We start from the raw sequence: 23,490 nt of genomic DNA on the forward strand, positions 1-23,490 counted from the left end.
AATAAAGCCTTTAAATCTTGAATCTAGTAAGAAAGGTCTTTAATTAAATTTAACTTCCTAAGGGACTACTTATGCGTAAAATACGTATCTAAGTGGTACAGGGTTAAATAAAACAGTCCATAAAGTCAGAAAATGTTGTCCCTTATAAGTCTGTGCAGACTCTACACATTAATCTAGGATGACACTTTATGCAAATGCATGAAGCCACGTTTTTCCCTGAGTACATCTTATATCTTTTCTCTCTAACACTATGTGCTGCATTTGTGTGAAGATTATACAGTTTACATCTCTCCAAGGACATAAATTCTTACCCTAAGAAGGAATATGTTTTGTGTATTATTTAAGTGGTTTTTCATAATGCAGAAAACAAACCTGCTTAGTTGCTCATTGATGGATGCTTCTATTTAACAGAACTGATTGGGACACCTGCATTCTATTGTTACAACAGCCTTTGACAAAAGTCTGCTTTTGTTTTTCATGTATTCTTTTATTGGTGTACTTTGGGTATACATGGTAGTCAGCTTAGCTATAAACCTTTTCCCCCATAAGAAGCAAAGTGAAATTGGCTATGTGCAAACAGCATAAGACCAGAACAGCCTGCGAGTAACTCTCAGTCTGTTCAGGTTTTATACTGTTTGCTGCTCATCAGTATCTAAGGTTTGGAAATGAAGTCTTTAAAACTTGAATCTTGTAAGAAAGGTCTTTAATTAAATTTAACTTTCTAAGGGACTACAAATGCGTAAAAATACATATCTAAGTGATAAAGGGTTAATGGTAAGGATCTATTGATTTTATATAAATATGTTTTATTTTTGAAAGTGCCAAACAAAACCCATAAATTGTCCATCTCTTAATTGGGGATTTTTTTTCTTGATAAAAATCATGGTAAATAGTTTAACTTCAAGTCTAACTGATATTTTGTCATGGGCTGTTGAGCTTTTGTCCATATTGTTTTACACAATTATAATAGGTTTTGTTCACACAGGTCAGGGACGTCCTTGTACAGCAGTAAGAACTAGTTCAGAGGTTACTTTCTACATAACATTTAACACTTGCTCTGGGAAGACTGGGATTAATGCATGTAGATCAATAAACGTTCCAGATTAGCCTGTGCAACCCGCAGAGGCTAATCACAGATAACACCTTCCATCGAAACTGGATTTTTTTCGATGCTTCCTTAAAAAAACTATGAAAGAGGAAATTGTCGTCCCAGAATAGCTGTGCGGACTTACATAGTTGTAACAGTTCCTGTAGGGGTTCAATTGTTCAGTTATGTATGGTGTTTGTTGATATAATTCATACAACCATTTTCAAGGAAAGGTCTTCTTTTTCTATGTAATTTGTTTCTTTATTTTGCTGGTTTTGTAAGAATATCAATGTAAGTGTTTTGAATTGTGTGCACAAACATTTTTGAATTTTCGGCTCACCTAAAAACAAAGTGCTTCAGGTGGGCTATTGTAATAATCTATGTATGGCCTGGTGCAGTAGCACTGTCAACTTAGAACTGATTACAACTCTAAGAGGCCACAGGTTTGTGTCCATCTTGATGGAACTTTGTTATAATTTTTTTCTTAACAGTACATGTATATAGTTCAAGATCAAATTTGGGTCAAGTGAGATAAAAATGACCTGGTAACATCCTTGAAAAACCTTGTTACCTCTTTAGAAGCCACATTTATAATTAAATGTTAATTCAACTCTACCTAAATGTTAATTTTGACAGTATTTAGGTCAAGTTTGAATTAGGGTCAACTGGGATGAAAAACTAGGTCACAGGGTCAAATCCTAGAAAAACATTGAAGACCCTATTATTTTAACAGTAAATACCTCTAATGTAACCTACATGTAATTAAGAAGAAATTTAGTATGAATGTTTGTATTCAAATTAAAAATACATTTTCATTTAGGGGAATCATTATAATTAGTTGAAAAAATTATAAAGTGTTACAAACTCAAAACAGTTAATTATATATCTCCTGTATTTCGGTTGTTTTGTTTTATTTTGTGACAATATGTGGATTGCTTATATAAAATTTAAAATGCATGTTGTAATGTAATAGCCAGTTTGGCTAAGTGTGTATGGTGATAGCATTTTATTCCAGTGGTTCACATGTGGTAAACTTGTCTTTCTCTTAAATTCTTATCTATGATTGGAGACATATTGTTTTTGGCCTGTCTACAGTCGGTCTCTCTGTCAGTCTGTCTGTCTGTCATTCTGTCCCAAAACTTTAACTTTGGTTTAAGTTTTGTGATAACTTTTACAATATTGAAGATAGAAACTTAATATTTGGCATGCATGTGTATCTCAAGGTCAAATGTCAAAAAAACAAATCCAAGGGAAGTAATAAGCTTTAAAAGGAGATCATTATCTGCCTGCCAAATGATAAAAAATAATTAAATAAATCAAAGTGGTGCAGTAGGGGGCATTGTGTTTCTGACAAACACAACTCTTGTTTACACTGGTTTTTTAGTTCAAATGTTTATATTTATCAATTTAAAGCAGTCATGACAAACTTAAACTTTAAAAAACTTACAATCTAGTCAGATGGAATAACCACAGAAAAAAACACATAAATAATCTGCAGGATATGAGGTCTTGTAACTTTTGAATTTTGCAGGACTTTGTCAGACTTTACCGCACCTTGTGTTTTTAGCCTATAAAAATTAAATACTCTGTAGCAAGTCTGTTACTCTCATGTTCACAATCAAAACTGTTATGATAACAATATTAAGATTTCTTTATAATATTTGTTAAAAATAGACAAGAATTAAGTATCATATGACAACAGTACTACGAAAAACTTTTTTCCTTACAAAATTAAATATGTTTTTTTTTATCTAAAATAGATGATATTATAATATGACATTTGCTTTGGCGAATGTATTATAAATTAAACAAAATAATCCATCTAAACTGTTGCTTCAAAAAGAGTCAAATAATTATTTGTGTTATTATTTTACAGCAAACACTTAAGACCCACCTCCAGGTATAAATGTCATTGCTGTTGTTGCATTTGAGCCTTGTTCTGAGAAAACTGGGCTTATAACATGTGCGTAAAGTGTCGTCTCAGATTTGCCTTTGCAGTCCGCACAGGCTAATCAGGGATGACACTTTCTGCCTAAACTTGATTTTCGGTAAGGAGGGACTAACTTGAAACTAAAAATACCATAAAAGCGGAAAGTGTCATCCCAGGCTAATCTGGGATGACACTTTACGCACATGCACTATGCCCAGTTTTATCATAACAAGACACATTTGTTCTCATATGCTCATATTCACAAAAATATTTATTAGTATCTCTACTTTCAGGTTATGTGAAATTCTCAAGGCAGCGTTACATTATGAAATCCATCGATTGTTTAAAAGGATAAAATCTTAAATAACTTAACAATATGCCTTATAAATATCTCTATTTGCAAGTTAAGTGAAATTCTTTAGGCAGTTTTGCATTGTGAAATCTACTGATTTTTAATACTATAAAATCTTACATAGTTATGCAACAGTATTTTATTATTTCAAAATATTTACACGTAATCAGACACAATTGTAAAAGTTTTAAATAAAGAAGTTTTGTGAACATGTTGCTGTGGATAAATTTGAATTTTATTTATTTTATTCTTTTTTCTGTGGACACTTGTTTGTTGTATTTGTATTTCAAACACAATGACTTCCTAACTGCCATATCCTGAATGAATATGGAACCTCTTAATGCATTACAACATATAAAAGGTATTAAACTTATTAAATGTAAATCAATTAATGTTTTCAGTATACAAAAAAAATCTTCAAACTGAAAATGGTCTTTTTTATCTTGCATCTAATAGCTATTCTGTAGATGATGTCTGAAGAATTTTATAAGAAAGTATTGTTGTAAGTTATAATATTGTTTAACACGCAACAAACAGATGCAGTCATATTTCAGATTGGTTTTCTCTGACTTCGGTTACACAATCCTTTGTTGCCCGAGGCAAAACGATAAAGATACAACTATTTTGGGCGATTGTTAGGGTATAAGAAAGAAAAACTTGTGTCCGATAATTTATTATAAGTATAGTATACTTGTTTACTGCATTCAAAAATGCCCTGTTTCCCACCAAATTTATGTTATCATGGATATATGATTAAACAGCTATTTGTACCAATATATAGTTGCAATTGATTTATTAAATAAATATGTGGATATGTGTCAGGAATCTTTCATAGAAAACAATTTAGCCGTGCTCTGCCAAAGGGGGTTTAATGCATGTGCGTAAAGTGTCATCCCAGATTAGCCAGTGTAGTCAACACAGGCTAATCAAGGACGACACTATCTGCTTTTATGGTATTTTTTATTTAAAGATAGTCTCTTCATAGCAAAAATCTAGTTTTTTGTGGAAAGTGTCTTCCCTGATTAGCCTGTGACGACTACACAGGCTAATTTGAGAAGACACTTTACGCACGTGCATTGAACCCCCTTTCACAGAGCACAGCCAAATTTATTTTAATGGTTTAAAGCTAGGATTTAAACAGAGATTTGAAAATTATAAATGTTAAGCCAGTTTATGTTCAAATTATTTTATATTGTGTGCATGATATTCTTGATTGTCATTAATGTTTAGTTCTGCATGCAGTTTGAATTACAAAGTATATACAGTACTTGGCTTTTATTGTTCTCATACCTGTGGTTACCTGTAATATTGCATATTTAGATGAAAATAGTGCCACAGACACTTGTTATTACTTCCATAAAGTTTTTGTCTGCTATTTGAATTTGATGCTTGTTTTGTTTGTGTGTGCTTTTATGGTGGTTTCATTGTAAGCTCTTGTGATCGCCTATTGTCAGTTGTGTGTTGCCATTAGTATGTCAACATCAAGCTTTTGATAACTTTATAAGTAACATACATTTCATATTCTTTGTGAAACATCATTGGACAATAGTTCTAATGATATCTCATCTTAATGTGAAACTGTGTCATGTTGGGTCAAAAACTAGATAACTCTGTCAACTTTTTACAAAACCTTTCAAACATTATAGATTTCACTTTTAGTAAATATCTTTAAAATTGTTCAAAACATGAATCTCAATGAGACCTTAACCAAGTTTTGAAAATTCTTCAGCTCCACTTTACAATATAATGCTAAGTTTTGGGGCAATTTTACTTATATGGTCATAGTAGAAGCTTTCGATCACTTCAGAATTCACGTGTTTTCTCAATCATTATAAAACTCAAAACATTAAAAATTTGTTGAAATGATTTCTGTACCAAGTTCCAAAATTGTTCAATTTCTTTGACACACATTGCTGCCAGGAGGAGGGGCAGTTTCCATGTGTTTAGTTTATAAAAAGATTATTTACACTGTAGAAGACACAAGCTTTGCCTAATGGTATTTAAATTGCCTTGTAAACTATTGTTCTCATTTCTTGGTGGAGTTTGAAAATGGTTCTACTACATTGACAAACATAGTGATCCCTGGGTGGAACAGTTTTCCTTTTATTGTTATATTGAAAACATTAGCTTAATATTATTAGTTACACTGTTTGTAGCTGATGGTGTATTGGAAATACACCTTCAGTAATTTCATAGCATGCGAGAGCAAAGCTCGAGTATGGTATGAAAGTACTGAGGATGTACACCATCAGTTACTGACTGTGTAACGATACGGATAATATCTCAACCGACTACTTGATTACTCGGAGTAGAAAATACACCATGGGCATGTGACCCCTCTAAGCCAATCGGATTAGGTTATTTTTGTAGGAGGTGAGATATATCATAATACCTAAACATAATATGATTTCAAGTGAGCGTTCTATTGCCCAAATATGGTCCCTCTTGTTTTGTGGGAAAAAATCAAAATAGGCAGGAAATGTTTGCTTGATGGCAACAGTTAACCCAGCCTTTACCCAGGTGATAAGTCCAAAAAGTGCTAATGGATTTCTTTTCATATTTCAGCCTTTGTTAAGCCTCTTCTGTATAATTATATACATACTAAATATTGCTAGGTTAGTGTTGAATAATGCCTGCATCTGATTGGACTGCACTGGCTAATAATCTAAGGGTCATATATTTAAATCTGGGTATTTTCTTTAGGTGCCAGGAAGAAGCAAACATAGCCATCGACGACTGCCCCCGAGACTCCAGTGAGCGGCCGACGCCATCTGGTGATCAGGCTGAATCAGCAGAGAGGACCACTCAGGACATGGAGGGAGACAAAGCTGAGGTGCCGCTAAATTGAGTTATCTTCCCATACCTCTGAAGAGATATTCTTATGATGATTGTTGGAATTCTAACGCGATGACAACTGGTTTCTCCCTAATTTACTTGAGGCAGTGTTTCATTTACATTTGCCAAGTCATGGGTCCTATTTCCCCTACATTCATAAATGAATGAGTCCCACAGAGTGGAAATAAAAGATTTGAAAATTGCAATGAATCTCCAATGGAATGAGTATAAGACATGGGATGTGATCCAAAATACAACACTAATGAGGGTAACAAATATGAACGGATTCATGCGATTATGTATTGTCATTTAGATTTAAGTGACTTCGATTCTTTTGTGCATAACAGTAAAAAGTTGTTTTCCCCTGCATGTGGGGATAAGTGGAGTATACAATGAGGTACATCTTCATACTCTTGAAGAAGTATTTCTTTCTTTTCTCTTTTTATTATTGACAAGGATTTTGTGGTAATAAGAAAGGAAGAAAGTATGGCTGCAATGATGGGGTCCAGTTGGAAACAATTATTTAAAGAAAATTGAACATAATACAGAAAAATTCATCACATACAGTCATCCTGACTTGTGAACAGAAATTGCTCGTTAATAACTTTATACAAATATTTTAATGAACATCATTATTATAATTGCACATATAGAATTTTGCACAATGTTTTTTATTCTCAGTCCTTGTGGTATTATGTCATTAATTCTAAATTACAGTAATTTCTTTGAATTTTTTCTTGAGGGATTGCATTTAATGTTTTTGTATAATTCCCAGAACAAACATTTATATAATTAATAAAGCTTTCCATAAGTAGTGTTCACTGTAAATTTGCGTACACCCGCATTTTTAGCAAAATTAATTATTTTGTCATGACTCTAAAAAAAATTTTGACGTACTGTTTTTATGCCATTATCAATTACTAAATTTTCCGGCAGTTTATATTATTATTCTATTTTTCTAGAATTCTTCCCTGTTGCGATTATCCTATGACACTCTGTTCATGTGTTTTTACAAATGGTTTAAGGTCATAAAACCTGGGGGACGAATTCCTTAAGGCTCTGTTCCGATACATCTGCGTTATTGGGTAAATGACTCGTGTATACCAGCAATAGACAATGGTTTCACCCTACATCTAAATGTGAAACATAGACACTGTAAATTTAAGTAATGTATACCTTACAGCGAGGTATTTTACAAGCACATATAATTATCCGTTAAAAAATTTGGCACTATACACATTGCTTACCAGTATCTGATCAAAAATGTTATGTTGTTAGAGTGTCTTTAAAAATTATAACACCTTTTTTGTCTCTAAATTTTCTGACTCCTATATTTTTTAAATATTTTTGTACCTGAATATTCGGATAAACAAAATAAAATAAAAATATCCAATAACTTGGAGTTATCACAATAATACATAAATAATTGCATTTTAATAACTTAATTATTTAAGACTTAATTCAGAGATAATAGAGGAAAAGATTATCTTGTTAGTTACTGGAACTACATTCATGTGTTGTGATTTTTTTCTTGCTCATTTGTTAAAAATATATTTCATCAAAGGGCTTTCCAAAAACTTGGATAACCCCCCTTTATTGCAAAAAGGGCCATACTCACAGTTCATAATCAACTTCTCGTTACTTTTTCATAGCCACTAATTGTAAGTATGCAACTATTGATTGTGTTATTGACATTGAATGTAAATTTTTACATATAATTTCTTATACAATTGTTCAGAAACAGTTTATTTTGATATATATTCAAATAAGATGAACTTATAAAATCAATTTCAGACCATGTGCATGTTCTTGTTAGAAAAGCATGGCATTGCTTTTAGGAAGAACATTGCAAGTGTAATATCAACATTTGTGTGTGGGGGGGTTACAGATTTTTTGTTATGCTATAGTAACTGCTTCTTTTTTCATTTCCTGCGTTGAAAAGTACTAACAAATATAAAATGCCAATGTTTTCCTTATATCAGTCCCATACTTTTACAACTGTTTAATTATCTGTATAATCATGTTCAAAGTTTATTAAATGATTTAGTGGGAATTGTCTTATCATTTGTATTGTCATTTTGAGAATGTTAAAGATAACACATGAACAACTGGAAAAACTCTTTAAAAATTTAAAACTGTCGCCAATATTTTATCATATGTTATTGCTGTTTAATTGTTTGGTACTTGAGCAAGATTGGCATATACTATTTATTACATCTTGTTTTGAAGTGGTGTATACTGAAGATTTTTAACCAGGTTTTCTGAAGGAAAAAACTGGTTATTAGATTGGCGCATGTCAGCAGGCTTGCGGGCGTGCGGAACAAACTTGTCCAGGCCATAACTTTGTCGTTCATTGTGAAATTTTAAATTCATTTGGCACATTTGTTCACCATCATTGGGGGTGTTTTGCGCGAAAGAATTACGTCAAATTTTCCAGTTCAAAGGTCAAAAATGGCCATAAATGAGCTTGTCCGGGCCTTAACTATGTTGTTCATTGTGAGATTTTAAAAATCATTTGGCACATTTGTTCACCATCATTGCACGGTGTGTTGCGCGCAAGAATTACATTAATATCTCCAAGGTTGCCACGACTAAAAATAGAATGATTTTGAAACGAGGGGGGTAACTACATGTATGAACAATCAGTAACAATGCACATTTTGAGTTTGAGTTGTCTCCCTTTATCATACTTTTTTTCAAATTGAAATCAAGGTCGCCACAAGTAAAAATAGATTGAATTTGAAACAAGGGGGTAACAATGCACATTTTGAATTGTCTCCCTTTATCAGACTTTTTTTTAAATTGAAAACCTGGTTTTGTGACAATTTTGTCCCTTGTTAATTCAAGTTTTACTATGATTTATTGAAGCACTTTTCCATTGTTGAAATGTCCAGTCGTATGGAGTGATGCACATTTAAATGCACAATTAATATTTTATATTTATATATTTTCATTATTGAAGTTGGTAATGTCAACTTTGTCAAAGCAGTTCTTGGGGTTCTGGCTAGAGTGTCACACAAATGTAAGGCTGGGCTTCAGAAGCTTCTAAATATCAACATATTTGCATGATTCCTTAATAGGAATTTGCTTCTTATTATCTTTATTAATTTTTCTTGCCTTAAGGTAAATGTTGATGGTTATTTTAATAACCAAATTTTCCAAGCACCAACACAATTGTTTTGCAGATATACATCACAGTCTCGCTTGTCATGCAGTTTCATTATTGTTGTGTTTTATCTACTTAATCAGGCACTATGTTAAACATTTTCAAATGTTATAAGCATTATTTCATGAAATAGAAATGTTGTGCTATTTGCATGTTCTCCTTATTTATGTATTAATATTTGTTAAGTGTGTGTTATAATGACATGAATTGTGTTATTTGACTTATTACTTTTATGTGATAATGCATTTCAGGTTTATTCGTTACTGTTAATTTAAGTTTGCTGAATGGTTTTAGGTTCTGTAAAACTTTGTTTCTCTGTTTGGAAAAAACCCACATCTTATTATCTCATTTTTATACGCCCGTTTAAAAAAAAACGGGAAGTATTATAGTTTCACCTTGGCGGCGGGCGGGCGGCGTCCACAGCAGTTTCCGCTCTCTAATTCAAATATTTTTCATCTGATTTTCACCAAACTTGGTCAGAAGTTTTATCTAGACAATATCTAGGTCAAGGTCGAATATGGGTTTTGCCGGGTCAAAAACTAGGTCACAGGGTCACTTAGTGCATTTCAATCATTTAGCATGGTTTCTGCTCTGTAATTGAAGTAGTTTTTATCCGATCTTCACCAAACTTGGTCAGAAATTGTGTCTTGATGATATGTAGGTCAAGTTCAAATATGCATCATGGTTAAGTTATCAAGTTGTCCAAAACCTTCAAACGGGTGTATCTTGTGACAGTTTGGCACTCTTGTTAAATTTAGTTGTATCTTAAATGGAACGTTTCACGTTTTGGTAAATTGACAAAATCACACATTTTCATTGTAGTAATGATATTTGTGAGGAAACAGTTGTACTGAACATTTACCATGCTCTAAAATATCCATTATCTTTTGACAATTTAATAACCTTACAATTATAAAGACTAACACATGCGAAACAATTGAATACATGTAATTTGGAGGGTTATGTTGTTATTATTATATTTTGCGGCACCATGAGGATTGCTTCAATGCTTATATAAAGTATAAAATACACCACAGATTGTATGAGTATGATGGTTGAGTGGTTTTAGTGTTAGACTTTTTCTCCAAGGGTCAGAGGTTCGAGTCCAGTTTAGGATTAATTTTTTATGTCCCCCACTATAGTAGTGGGGGACATATTGTTTTTGCCCTGTCTGTTGGTCTGTCTGTTGGTCTGTTGGTCTGTCTGTTGGTCTGTCTGTTTGCGCCAACTTTAACATTTTGCAATAAATTTTGCTATATTGAAGATAGCAACTTCATATTTGGCATGCATGTGTATCTCATGAAGCTGCACATTTTGAGTGGTGAAAGGTCAAGGTCAAGGTCATCCTTCAAGGTCAAAGGTCAAATATATGTGGACAAAATCGCTCATTTTATGAATACTTTTGCAATATTGAAGATAGCAACTTGATATTTGGCATGCATGTGTATCTCATGGAGCTGCACATTTTGAGTGGTGAAAGGTCAAGGTCATCCTTTAAGGTCAGAGGTCAAATATATGTGGCCCAAATCGCTTATTTTATAAATACTTTTGCAATATTGAAGATAGCAACTTGATATTTGGCAGCATGTGCATCTCATGGAGCTGCACATTTTGAGTGGTGAAAGGTCAAGGTCATCCTTCAAGGTCAGAGGTCAAATATATGTAACCCAAATCGCTTATTTTATGAATACTTTTGCAATATTGAAGATAGCAACTTGATATTTGGCATGCATGTGTATCTCATGGAGCTGCACATTTTGAGTGGTGAAAGGTCAAGGTCATCCTTCACAAGGTCAAGGTCATCCTACAAGGTCAAACATCATATAGGGGGACATTGTGTTTCACAAACACATCTTGTTTCTTTCTTTAATTATGCCCCTGGTAGGGTGGCATATAGCAGTTTGTCAGTCATTCCGAAAAAAACTTGTCAAATATATGGCGTCTGTTCGTCTGAAAACTTTAACATTGGCCATAACTTTTTCAATATTGAAGATAGCAACTTGATATTTAGAATGCATGTGCATCTCATGAAGCTGCACATTTTGAGTTGTGAAAGTTTAAGGTCAAGGCCATCCTTCAAGGTCAAAGGTAAAAAAAAAGTGGCGTTCTCATGAAGCTGCACATTTTGAGTGGTGGAAGTTCAAGGTCAAGGTCATCCTTCAAGGTCAAGGTCATCTTTCAAGGTCAAAGTTTAAAAAAAAGAAGAAAAAAAGCGGCGTTCTCATGAAGCTGCAAAATTTTGAGTGGTGGAAGTTCAAGGTCAAGGTCATCCTTCAAGGTCAAAGATAAAAAATTAAAAAAAGCAGCGCAATAGGGGACATGGTGTTTCTGACGAACACATCTCTTGTTTTATTCATGTTTTTACTTAAGCTGTGTTGTTCCAATGTTTACATTTATCTATTTAAAACATTTAATGACAAACTTAAATACATGCCAAAAACTGTGAAAAGGTCCCTTTAAAATGTTGGAACAATAATAATAATGCTGACAATTTATTTTGTGTTTATTACTAAAATACATGTGCTTAAATATTATTATCAACAATTTTTGTTTTGTACATAGATGCATTATTTATTATGTTGTGTTTTGAGATCAAGTTTATTTAAAAATAAATGTTTTTTTTCTTGAGACTTATTTATAACTTAGACAAGCTTACTTTTGACATTTAGAAGGTTTACTTTCAGATTTCTTTTGAGGGCAGTTTTTGTCACTTCTTTTCTTCTTATGCAGCTTTTCAATGTACCTTTGCAGGAATGTATATGTTATATGTTTGTCAGTATACAGTTTCTCTATAAATGCATATACTGGTACCCTTAGCTATAATATCTGTATTATTGGCTGGATAAAATTAACCTGAAATTTCAGAAATAAGCGGTTTAAACAACTTTGATTTCCACACCTTTTATTATACCCCCACAAACGAAGTTTAGGGGAGTATATAGGAGTAAACTTGTCGGTTGGTCCGTATTAAGTGTCCGCTCTCTAATTCAAGTAGTTTTCATCCGATCTTCACCAAACTTGGTCAGAAGTTGTATCTACATAATGTCTAGGCCAAGTTCGAACATGAGCCCTGAAGGGTGAAAAACTAGGTCACTGGGTCACTTTGTGCGTTTTAAACATTCAGCATGTTGTCCTCTTTAATTCAAGTAGTTTTCATTCGATCTTCACCAAACATGGTCAAAAGTTGTATCTTGATAATGTCTAGGGCAAGTTTGAATATGGGTCATGCCGGGTCAAAAACAAGGTCACTGGGTCACTTAGTGCATTTTAAACATCACAATGTTGTCCGCTCTCTAATTCAAGTAGTTTTCATCCAATCTTAACCGAACTTGGTCAGAATTTGTATCTAGATGATGTCTAGGTCAAGTTTTAATATGGGTCATGCCGGTCAAAAACTAGGTCACGGGGTATCTTAGTGCGTTTTAAACCTCACCATGTTGTCCGCTAGTTTTCAAGTAGTTTTCATCCAATCCTCACCAAACTTGGTGTCAAGTTTAATCTCAATGATCTCTAGGACAAGTTTGAACATGGGCCATTCCGGGCCTAAAACTAGGTCACGGGGTGCGTTTTTTTAACATTCAGCATGGTGTCCGCTCTCTAATTCAAGTAGTTTACATTCGATCTTCACCAAACTTGGTCAGAAGTTTTATGGAGATGATCTTAAGGCCAAGTTAGAACATGGGCCTTTCTGGGTCAAAAACTAGGTCAAGGGGTCACTTAGTGCGTTTTAAAAATTGAGCATGGTGTCCGCTGTTTTTTGTGAAGATGACATGCAAAATATTATGCGGCATGTGGGGGTATTCGTCACATCTGTGACAAAGCTCTAGTTTATCTTAATTTGCTGATTTATTAAATTTAATGATCAAATGTGACGTTATTTTAACCACTCAAAGATTATGCAGCCATTTTCTTTTATTTGACTAAAACTTTCCTTCAATTGGTCACCTTAAGCCTTGATTGCTAATAAGCAAATGTTCGGCACCATACGATCTATTTCATTTAGTGTCGGGTAAAACTTTCGGAGCTACATGGTATATTTGTTATGTTTGTGTATTTTGTATTTTTCTGCTTCATAAGTAGCATTCAGCTTTGCAACTAATTATCATCAGCTCTGCTTATTATAGTCTTAAGGAGATGTATATGCTGTTTTCAAAGAATTAGCAAATTGTTTTCACTAATCCTAACAACTATGTTTGACAATTTATTGTAAATTTGAACATTTTAACCATGATATGATCATTATGTTCTTAACAAAATATTTAAGAAGTTAATCATTTTATTTGACTTTTCACTTTAGGGTATGCATATTTTATAAATGAAGCTTAAAATTGTTAAGTAATTTACAATTCAAAATGTTGTCTTAAGAACAGTACAGAATTTAAATTACCACATTTCTTCTTCATGTTTCTTTCCCTTTCTGATTTGATACACATTATGTTATTGATATAATATTTTGTAAATTTATCATCATATGTTGTAATAATTATTTGTCAAAGTGAATCCCACGTTTTCCATGTCCACAGTTTATATTTATATATATATTTGTTATTGTGATAAAACATGTTTTCAAAGTTCTCTCTTTTTTACTTAAAATTTGTCAACAAAAATAAAAACTTTGGAAAATTTAAACACTGTTTATTTATGTTGTTTACATAGTCAGGTGTTGTTATTTAAATAATAACTATTCCTTTGGTCAAATGTAAAGATAATGATGTTCCCTGACAGGTAGCCGTTTGTTTAACCCATTTATGCGTAGCATCTAGAAAAATGGCCTTGGCAAACAACATAGACCCAGATGAGACATCGCATGATGCGGCGTCTCATCAGGTTCAGCCATGTTTTTTTTAAAGGAATTCTGTAAGAAATATGCTAAATATAGAAATAAGTATACTTGACATCCCTAATTTTGGAAATAAATTGATCCAATTTAGAAGGATGGGAGAGTCCACTAGGCATAAATGGGTAAAGACACTCCTGGGGTGAAACTATGGTCGCAATGTATTTGTACTTACCAGTACTCCAGAATGGGCTAGATTGTTGGAAATTCCACTAATACAAGAATCTATCGACAACCAAGTTTATTTAAAGATCTTTGGTACAAACAAACCTTACACACTAAAAAGTTGAATTTATCAATATTTATAAAAAAATATGTTTTAATTTCTTTTAAATCATGTATTGAACCTTTATTGTTTGAATGCAACTATCATAGCGCAATAGCATTGGTCATTTCTGGATATATCAATGTATTACAAAATGTAGATGGTGTATTGTTCTTTTATAAGATAGTTTAAATTCCGATAACAACCAATTCAAGTCTATTTCATTTTAAAGCCTTGGTGTCAAAGTTTTAACACAAATTGACACAAATCTTGCTGATCTTTCTATTGAAAAAAAAACACAAAAGCCTCGCTCGGAAAAAACGGGGCTTAATGCATGTGCGAAAATAGTCATCCAAGATCAGCCTGTGCAGTCCGCACAGGATACGCAGCGACCACACTTTTATGTTCGGAATGTAAAGGCTACGCTGTGGCGACACTTACATGTAACTAACGCATTATGCCGCGTATTTCCTGAGCGAGGTTCGTGTCTGTACTTACAACTATCAAACAACGTAAAAACTCACACCTATGGGCCCTTGACAAAGCATCGTTAGATACCAATGTACATTCTTTATTTTCATTGCGAATGCATTTGAAAAAAAATCAGCATTAATTATTTATAGTATCTGCCTATAAACACCCCTCGTTGCGTTAATTGCCATTAAATCACCCCAACAATCGCCAAATATTTATTCCAGCGCATCATAGAAAATCGTGTTCATTGTTTGATATACAGCGAAAGATGGACGTCTGTATCTAAAATAACTACCATAAAACTGGCAAAAACATTTGGTCATTGGAGAAACAGTTATTTTCTAACTTGTACTTAAGCATTCCAATGGATATGTAGATCTTATCGCAGTTTTATTGCTACAATTACACGATGTGGAGGTGCAAGCAAACGCTTATCAGACACCGTTATCTTCCAAAATGACATGTCCATTTTACCCAGAGGGCTTATTGGAAAACAGGTTTCAACAACTATATGTATCGTGCACTTTTTCGTGTATTTGATATTTACTTGAAATCCCGTATAATTAAAGAAACATCTTATCGCGTTTTTTGTTGGAATTTTTTGCCGTCTTAGCACATTTTTCTATGTTGTCGGCATTCATTAAAAAATAGATATGCGGAATCTCGTTATAAAAAAGGGCATTCCTCCATTTATTTTAAAGATACCTAAGTTATCAGCTTAAGTCGATTTGCCTAGTGTACTGTTACAGGTGGTTTTCAGCGCTGCCTTTAACTTTGACGCGCGCGCAAATTTAAATACATGAACACAAATTCTTTCGTAAATTTACCGTTTATACCGCTTTATATGAGCTTTGTTAACGATTAACTATGGCTGCCTTGGTCATATGCCATTTCATATGAACGTTTAGCATATGGAAACGGCAAAAAGGCTTAGAAATTTATTATTGCACCATACATTGCAAACAAGAAGGATGTCAATTACGGTGTTCCCCGCTCGAAAACCTGCGTTTAATTTTTCGACTTAAATTGTTTCTTTCGTCCACAACTGTATGCGTTCGTTTATTAAACAATAGAGCATTTTATCTTTTATATTGATTGATGGCATTGCATTATAATTACTTGGATCATGTCTGCTACCCAATTTGAAGAACAAAATCGTTCGTTTACCGTAATTGTCAGGAAAACACATCGATCGAGAATTTTATTAAGGAGCTTACACATAATATGTGTGATATCTTGCTGCAAGATTTTATACAATTCGGCTCCGATTTCACGAATGACAAGCGATTAAACTAGTTTTAAATTGTATGATTCTTTGTGTATTTCATTATGTTTCACAGATCTGTTTAAATGGTCCGCATCGTTTGTTAAATTTATTTTTTGTCGTTTTCAATAGTATTCCAGTCATAGGACGGCACTCAGTTAAAGGGGCCTTTTCACAGATTTTGGCATGTTTTGAAGTTTGTTATTAAATGCTTTATATTGATAAATGTTAACATTGGGTCTAAAATTCTCCAGTAAAAAAAACAATAATACAAATGAAGAATTTAAAAAAGTAACCCTCAACGGGGCTCGAACCACTGACCCCCCTGGAGCCATGGAGCAAAAGTCTACCGCTCTATCCACTGGACCATCCGCTCTCATCGCATGTCCGGCGTATTTTTCACGTTATATATGCAATCCTCGTAGTATCAAAACATAGAACAACAACAGAATTCTCCAAATTGTTCAATCGTTTCGCGTTGCAACGCTTTATAATTTTCAGGTTTTTAAATCGTGAAAAGATGCACATAATGGATATTTTAGAGCATGGTAAATGTTCAGTATTACGGTTTCCTCACAAATATCATAACTTCAAGGAAAATTTGCGAATCTGAAACATTTATTTTCAATTTTGTCATTTTACCAAAGCGTGAAAAGGCCCCTTTAAGAACGCAAATGTTTCACACATTTTCAACATGTGTGAGCGGAATGACCGTTTTCGACCACAACACCTTTTATTTATGGATGGATAAAACGTTATCGTGTGTTAAATTGATTGTTTTACATTCTTACGACGCAAAAAACTTTAAAAAATGCAAAAATAAAACTACTATATTTTAATGTTTATTGACATATCTTATATAACTTGCACTTACGATTTGCAGACAACGACATCATAATATGGTTGGTTCATTTGAGTACACGTTACACGTGAAAATATATGTTGAACAAATTGATATACATGTTTAACAACAAGCTCACAAATGTACAATTTTATAAGTGTTGGTGAATACAAATAGTGCAGGTATATAGCTATATATTTTGGACGAATACAAATACAACTGATTCATCATTGATAGTATCAAATTTATCATATATCCGAATCAGTCATGGCTAACACATTACTTCAATGAAGTGTGTAAAAAGGACGAGCCTCGGGCTTCGACTAAGGACAAAACGGACCAGCCTGGTTAACGGTCTGGTGAACACGTGGTGAGGGTTTTTCTGTTGACATATTCAGAATGTTCAGTGTAGGTTTTTTTTTCACGACTGAACAAATCAATATGCGCTTTATGTCTGTGTGTGCTTAATTTTACATTTCCAAAATTTATATACAGTCGCGATTAAAAAAAAATAGTGCATAACAAAGAAGAGATAGTGCATAACAAAGAAGAGACAAAAGATAATTATTATTATACACGGGCTGGTCCACTTATATCGCTGTTTATTATTATTCTGGTCATGGCATGACCGATACATGGTCGAAGAGAGCTTTAAAGGGATGAATATATACATGACTCTTAAGGATACATGGATTACCTTTATTATGTTTTTTCATCAATATTTAATTGTTTATTATCTGTATGTCGGCGATGGATTTACGGAAGTGCTTCTTTACAAACAATTTTCTAAATTACGCTTACATATTAACTCTGCGGGCTACAGTGTGCGACCTTGTGAGAATTCGGAAAACTTAATAGAAGTGACGACTCGAATGTTTCCGTGTTGAGTGGCTGAATTTTCCATTTACGCATTTGTGTTTTATAATTTATTGCATAGTTACTAAAATGATATTACTGGCAGTAAAGTAGAACATATCTTTTCATTGGTATCTTAAGCATTCTTATTGAACTGCATTTATATTTTTTTTTCGAATTGCTAATTATTATAATGTATTTATTTGTAATAAGTCATAACAATGATAGATTTTTAACGCAAATGTACTTTTTTCGAATTTAACGTTGCCATATATTTCACCAATAAACATTATATTTTCATTTTAATATATTTACAGTAATATCAGCGTTACCTGAAGAGAAAATAGCAGTTTATCGATGCTAATTACATACGAGGTCAGGATTCACGCTCCAGTGTTTGGACTTGGAGTTACATTAACTCCCGAATGTACGAGATGTTTTGGAACAATGCATTGTAGAAGTGGTCGCACAATCTGAGAAAACACTCGATAAACCTCGTGACATTTTGGGATGAAATGGAACAACATTGTGGACATACTGCCCTGATACACGTTAAGACCAGGAAGATGCTGCAATTTTACATTTAGTTCTTGCTTTATTTGTATAATATGAAAATATGTAAATTAATTAGATGTTATACAGCGTATGCTAGTAAGATAATTATAAAGTTGATACACGTTCAGCAACGGTGTCGTTGTATTCATGTTGAATTTATAGATACATATTTTATATTAGAACAATACTTAACTATTTATTAATGATTTATTAATGATTTTTCTTAAAAATTGCAGGTGACTTATGCGGAGGATTCATCGACTATATAAAGCTTTGTTCCTTTTCAATATATAAACGACTCACGTGTTGTTGTTTTCCAATTTCAGATTGACCATGCTTATATATCGTTATTGACACGTGACAAACACTTAACGTTTCTTTGCTTATTACAGGACTTTTCGTTTCTTGTTTACCATTACTATGTTAGTACTTCACTATTTCTTTCTGACTGATTTGTATTTATAAATGTCTGTGTTACATGTACAAATGTTATTGTTCCATTAGAAGATATTAGTATGCTTTTGCCAATTTTAGAATTATAATTAATGTCAACTATATATGCATGTACTATATATGTTCTTTTTCAGAAACATTTGCTTTAGATGTGCTATTCTCCCATCTGTGTAAAACATTTTTTTTTCTTATTTCGCAACACAGGAAGTGAGATACCGCAATTGTCGAAGTTGTTGATCACCGCCACGTGCTCGCACGAGCAGACACTTGGTAACGTCGTCAGTCCGTACTGTCCAGGATGTAAGAACTTTGCGTTTATATTGAAATGACGTTTTTATTGAAACACTTTTTAGCCTTAAAAAATGCACTGTCAATATACATAAATATGTTTTTTTTGTTGCCACTAACATCATCGATTCTATATTTTGGTGTCGACCCAAACCGTGTTTGATACTTTGCTCATTTGCGCATAATACACGTTTATGTATATTAGAAAAATATGCTACAAAAGATGTGATAGCTTTCAATAATTGAACATAATTTTAACAGTGGGAAATAATTTGTGTTTCGTTAAAGTTAACTTAACACGTTTTGCCTAAATACATACCCTGTATGTTGGGCAATTTTATTGGAAACAACTTCAATGTTAACGAAAACAACTTAATTTTCGCCATAATACGCACTTAAAAAAGTTGTGCATTTTTTGGCATCTATTGAAATCATTTATACAGTTTTAAGACAACGGTATTTTCTTTAACATTAGACGTCATGTATCCAATTCGATGACCTTCTCGGTAAATGTTCTCATTCATATTCTATTCATTTTTTCTCATTAGTTCCCAGTTCATAATAGCAACACGTGTATTTCTGCGTTTTCTTTCTTCAGAATTATACATTCTCCGTCTGTGTATTTGTACACAGTATTTATCAATTATAATCAATAATTTTCTAACATTTTTACACCAATGTTTCCATCAAATGTATCTGCTATTTTTACATCCCAATCCGTTGTAAGCTAACATATTTTATTTTAAATGTAACGTATGGTGGTTTAAACCACCAACGCTTTAAAGGGACCATCAACCACGAAGGACGAAAAAAGAAAGTTATAAAATACCGTTTTTTTTTTACAATATTTAGTTTATATTGATTAAAATATCACGACTGGTATATTACATTACTTGAAAAAAGTTGTTAAGTTTTCATATTTTCAGTATATTCGGTTATAAATTTTACTGGGTACATGTACCAGGTAACTACCAGTTAACTATAAATAACGCAAGTAGATTGATCATCATCGTCACGTGGTAAACCAAGGAATGCAAATTGTGCATGCGTAGTGAATTTTATATATTTGATATGTAAAATGATCAATCTACTTGCGTTATTTATAGTGTGTATATCGTTATGTCACCTATTTTCTCCAAGTACTTTCGATTTCACATCGCGAAATTTTATTACCGAATATACTGAAAATATGAACTTTTTTCAAGTAATGTAATATAACAGTCGTGATATTTTAATCAATATAAACTAATTATTGTAAAAAAATACGGTATTTTAAAACTTTTATTTTTTCGTCATTCGTGGTTGACGGTCCCTTTAATTTGACCTTTTAAACGTGGTGACACAACTGAAATCAATTCATCTGTAAATGAAGTGCTGTTTGCTTTGTCTTGTATTTAATTTCAATTGATCCCTTTCCTTAAAATAAAAAATACTAGCTGATGGTAAAATGGTAAATATGGTAAAAAAGTTATCTCTAGATATGCTGGGGTTTATTTATTCCTAACATCGTCCAACACCTATATCATGTCATCCAAACCCAGACGCGGATGCTGTGTTCACCCCATACGAGGGAAGCAAGGAAGATAAGCTACGCGGGATGGCTGAGGTCATGTGTTCACACTGCAAGCCACAGGACAGCATATGCACGCGTCTTTTCTGTAAGCATGTATATATTTCCATTATTTTATCTTTTTCGTGCTGTTTTTGCGGCTAATTAAAAAATTTCTCAACAGTTTTATCATTCAAAATCAATTAGGGCCGATGAAATGGCCAATAGTTCATATGTGTTTGTTTAATTGATTAAAGATTTGTCTTTAAAATTTTGAAATCAAGAAACACTCTGTAATTGTACTTTGGTTAAGCATTTGTCGGATACAAGTGTCCTTACTATATCACACTTCTTGTTTGATAAAAGTGTCCTTACTAGGTCACACTTCTTGTCTGATACAAGTGGCCTTACTAGGTCACACTTCTTGTCTGATACAAGTGTCCTTACTAGGTCAAACGTCTTGTCTGACACAAGTGTCCTTACTAGGTCATACTTCTTGTTTGATACATTTGTTCTTACTAAGTTATACTTCCTGTCTGATGCATTTGTCCTTACTAGGTCACACTTCTTGTCTGATACAATTGTCCTTACAAGGTCAGACTTGTTGTTTGATACATGTGTCCTTACTAGGTCACACTTCTTGTCTGATACAAGTGTCCTTACTAGGTCAGACTTGTTGTCTTATACAAGTGTCCTTACTAGGTCACACTTCTTGTCTTATACAAGTGTTCTTACTTCTATACATGATTTAAATAACGTGGCCAATAGTCTATATGTGTTTGTGTAATTGTTTAAAGAGTTGTCTTTAGCATTTGGAAATCAAGAAACACTGTATTATCGTACTTTGGTTCGTTGATTGTCTGATACAACTGTCCTTACTTGGTCACACTTCTATGGATAATTTAAATGTACATGTAAGCCTTGTTAGGCGTAGATGCCATGGGCATACGAAATACGACACTTTGAAATTAACAGTAAGATTTAAATTGTTATTTGAGTAGTCGTAGCACGTTGTACCTGGTAAGCTGCTATTTAATTTACACTATAAATCAATGTCATGTTATGCAGGTCCCAAAACATTTGAACCTATTCTTAACTTATGCGTTACCTTATCAGTTGCGCTTGCTCAGTGCATACCATACCAAAGTACCTGCACACTATACTCTATCAAAGGTGCCCCAGACCGCCTGATTGTGAACATCACCATGACAATGATGGAGACTTTCTGTAGCAGCCTCAGGACACTGTTCCCGGAATGCCACTCAGAATATTGTGAGTAAAGTACCATTGGCTAAACCTAATTAGTTACGCACGAATGAATTTTAAGCTATTGCTAACAGAAATACTATCGTTGCAGTTTCCTTAGAAGAAATATTGACTTGACAAAGATTTCTTGTTCTTACCCTGAGTGGGCAACACATCTGGGACTGATGACGGACACCCTACTAGTATCCACTAAAACAATACAATCTTGTTATTTCAAAAAAGAAGATGTGACGAATACTTTTATTATTACTAAGAACATGATTTACGTAGTTCTGTTGGATTTCATTGACCTCAATCGGAATCAGTCGTAAAATTATTCTTTGTCAAATACATGCACTATCGATTGTTACTTACACATTGTTTCACTAATTGAGACATACGCAGGTTGTAAACGATGATAGTGCGGACAGGTTCTGCTTTGAGGAGAGTTTTGTTTTGACAATATATTTACGTACAATAATTTTGCAGGTTCTAGTAGAATTGTTCGGCGTTCGGTAGATAAAGGCATAAGTCAAGGCACACGGCAAAGCGACGGATGTCACGCACATCCTGATTGGGCGAACGCTAATGGATTGGACCAATGGTGTTTCCTCAACTGTAAACATGGTATCGATTACGCCACGTGTCCGGCGACGTATTGCGTTTGCCCAACACAAACAACTGGTAAAATTAAGATATGAACGTAAATTTAAATAAACACTTTTTCTTAATTGGAATTTGATCATAAATACACTCTATTGAACTTATTGGTTTTGATTCATAACTGTTATGATGGTGTCATATTAAGAGTAAAAGAACGCGATTTGAAATATAATTATATTAGAAATATATGGTTCATTTTCCACTCATAGGGAGTGTATTTACATTTATTATAATAATGTTGGTTGTTTTATTATAGTTTGTAATTTCAATGCAATTCACATAAGTTAACAGATTTGCCGATGGTAGTGATTGCATACCTTCAAATGTAACAGGTGTTCATTCCTATTATTATTTTTTATTGCCCGTTTTATAATTGAATCATCGTACTAAGCATAAAGCATCGAATGGGAATTAGTACAATCTTCGTAAATAAGTGTAGATGTAGCAATATTCAAGCAAGTACATTTATTACAGAGTCTCCCCAAAGCGGTTCCATCCTGGACGGCACGTGTATCCGTTGGACGGCCTCATTAGTGTTTCAAGCGGTCAAAGGTTGCATTGTTTAACATCACATTTTATTATTTTGTTTTCATTTTGTGAAAATGCGACTGAATGATTATTCTTTTATACTCATTGAAAAGAAAATTGGCTTGATTGCGAATTGAATAACATAAATACATTTTTCTGTTTTCAACGAGGGTAAAATATTCATCAACATTGCCAAACGCTAATAATCCATTAAATGCTAAATTTGGCAATTTAAATAAATAAATAAAATTAATATTCTCATATGTGTTCACATTCCTAAACGGTGATGCATTTATCGTAATG

General features: G+C 33.2%; 1 protein-coding gene across 4 annotated transcripts in view; it reads left to right on the forward strand.

Moving 5' to 3' along the window:
• The window catches only part of LOC127881504 (calmodulin-binding transcription activator 1-like), an 81,330-nt gene extending 67,331 nt beyond the window's left edge, over positions 1 to 13,999 (forward strand). The window contains exons 21-23 of one of the 4 annotated variants that reach the window (XM_052429418.1): positions 986 to 1,008; positions 2,964 to 2,987; positions 6,073 to 6,190. In XM_052429418.1, the coding sequence (XP_052285378.1) occupies positions 986 to 1,008; positions 2,964 to 2,974 (34 nt within the window). In that variant the 3' untranslated portion in view covers positions 2,975 to 2,987; positions 6,073 to 6,190. Of the gene's footprint in view, positions 1 to 985; positions 1,027 to 2,963; positions 2,988 to 6,072 lie in introns of all 4 variants that reach the window. The other 3 variants (XM_052429419.1, XM_052429416.1, XM_052429417.1) reach the window with 3 other exon arrangements.
• The last annotated feature ends 9,491 nt before the right edge of the window (positions 14,000 to 23,490 follow it).

The sequence above is a fragment of the Dreissena polymorpha genome, chromosome 5 (assembly GCF_020536995.1).
Source record: "Dreissena polymorpha isolate Duluth1 chromosome 5, UMN_Dpol_1.0, whole genome shotgun sequence".
NCBI lineage: Eukaryota > Metazoa > Mollusca > Bivalvia > Myida > Dreissenidae > Dreissena > Dreissena polymorpha.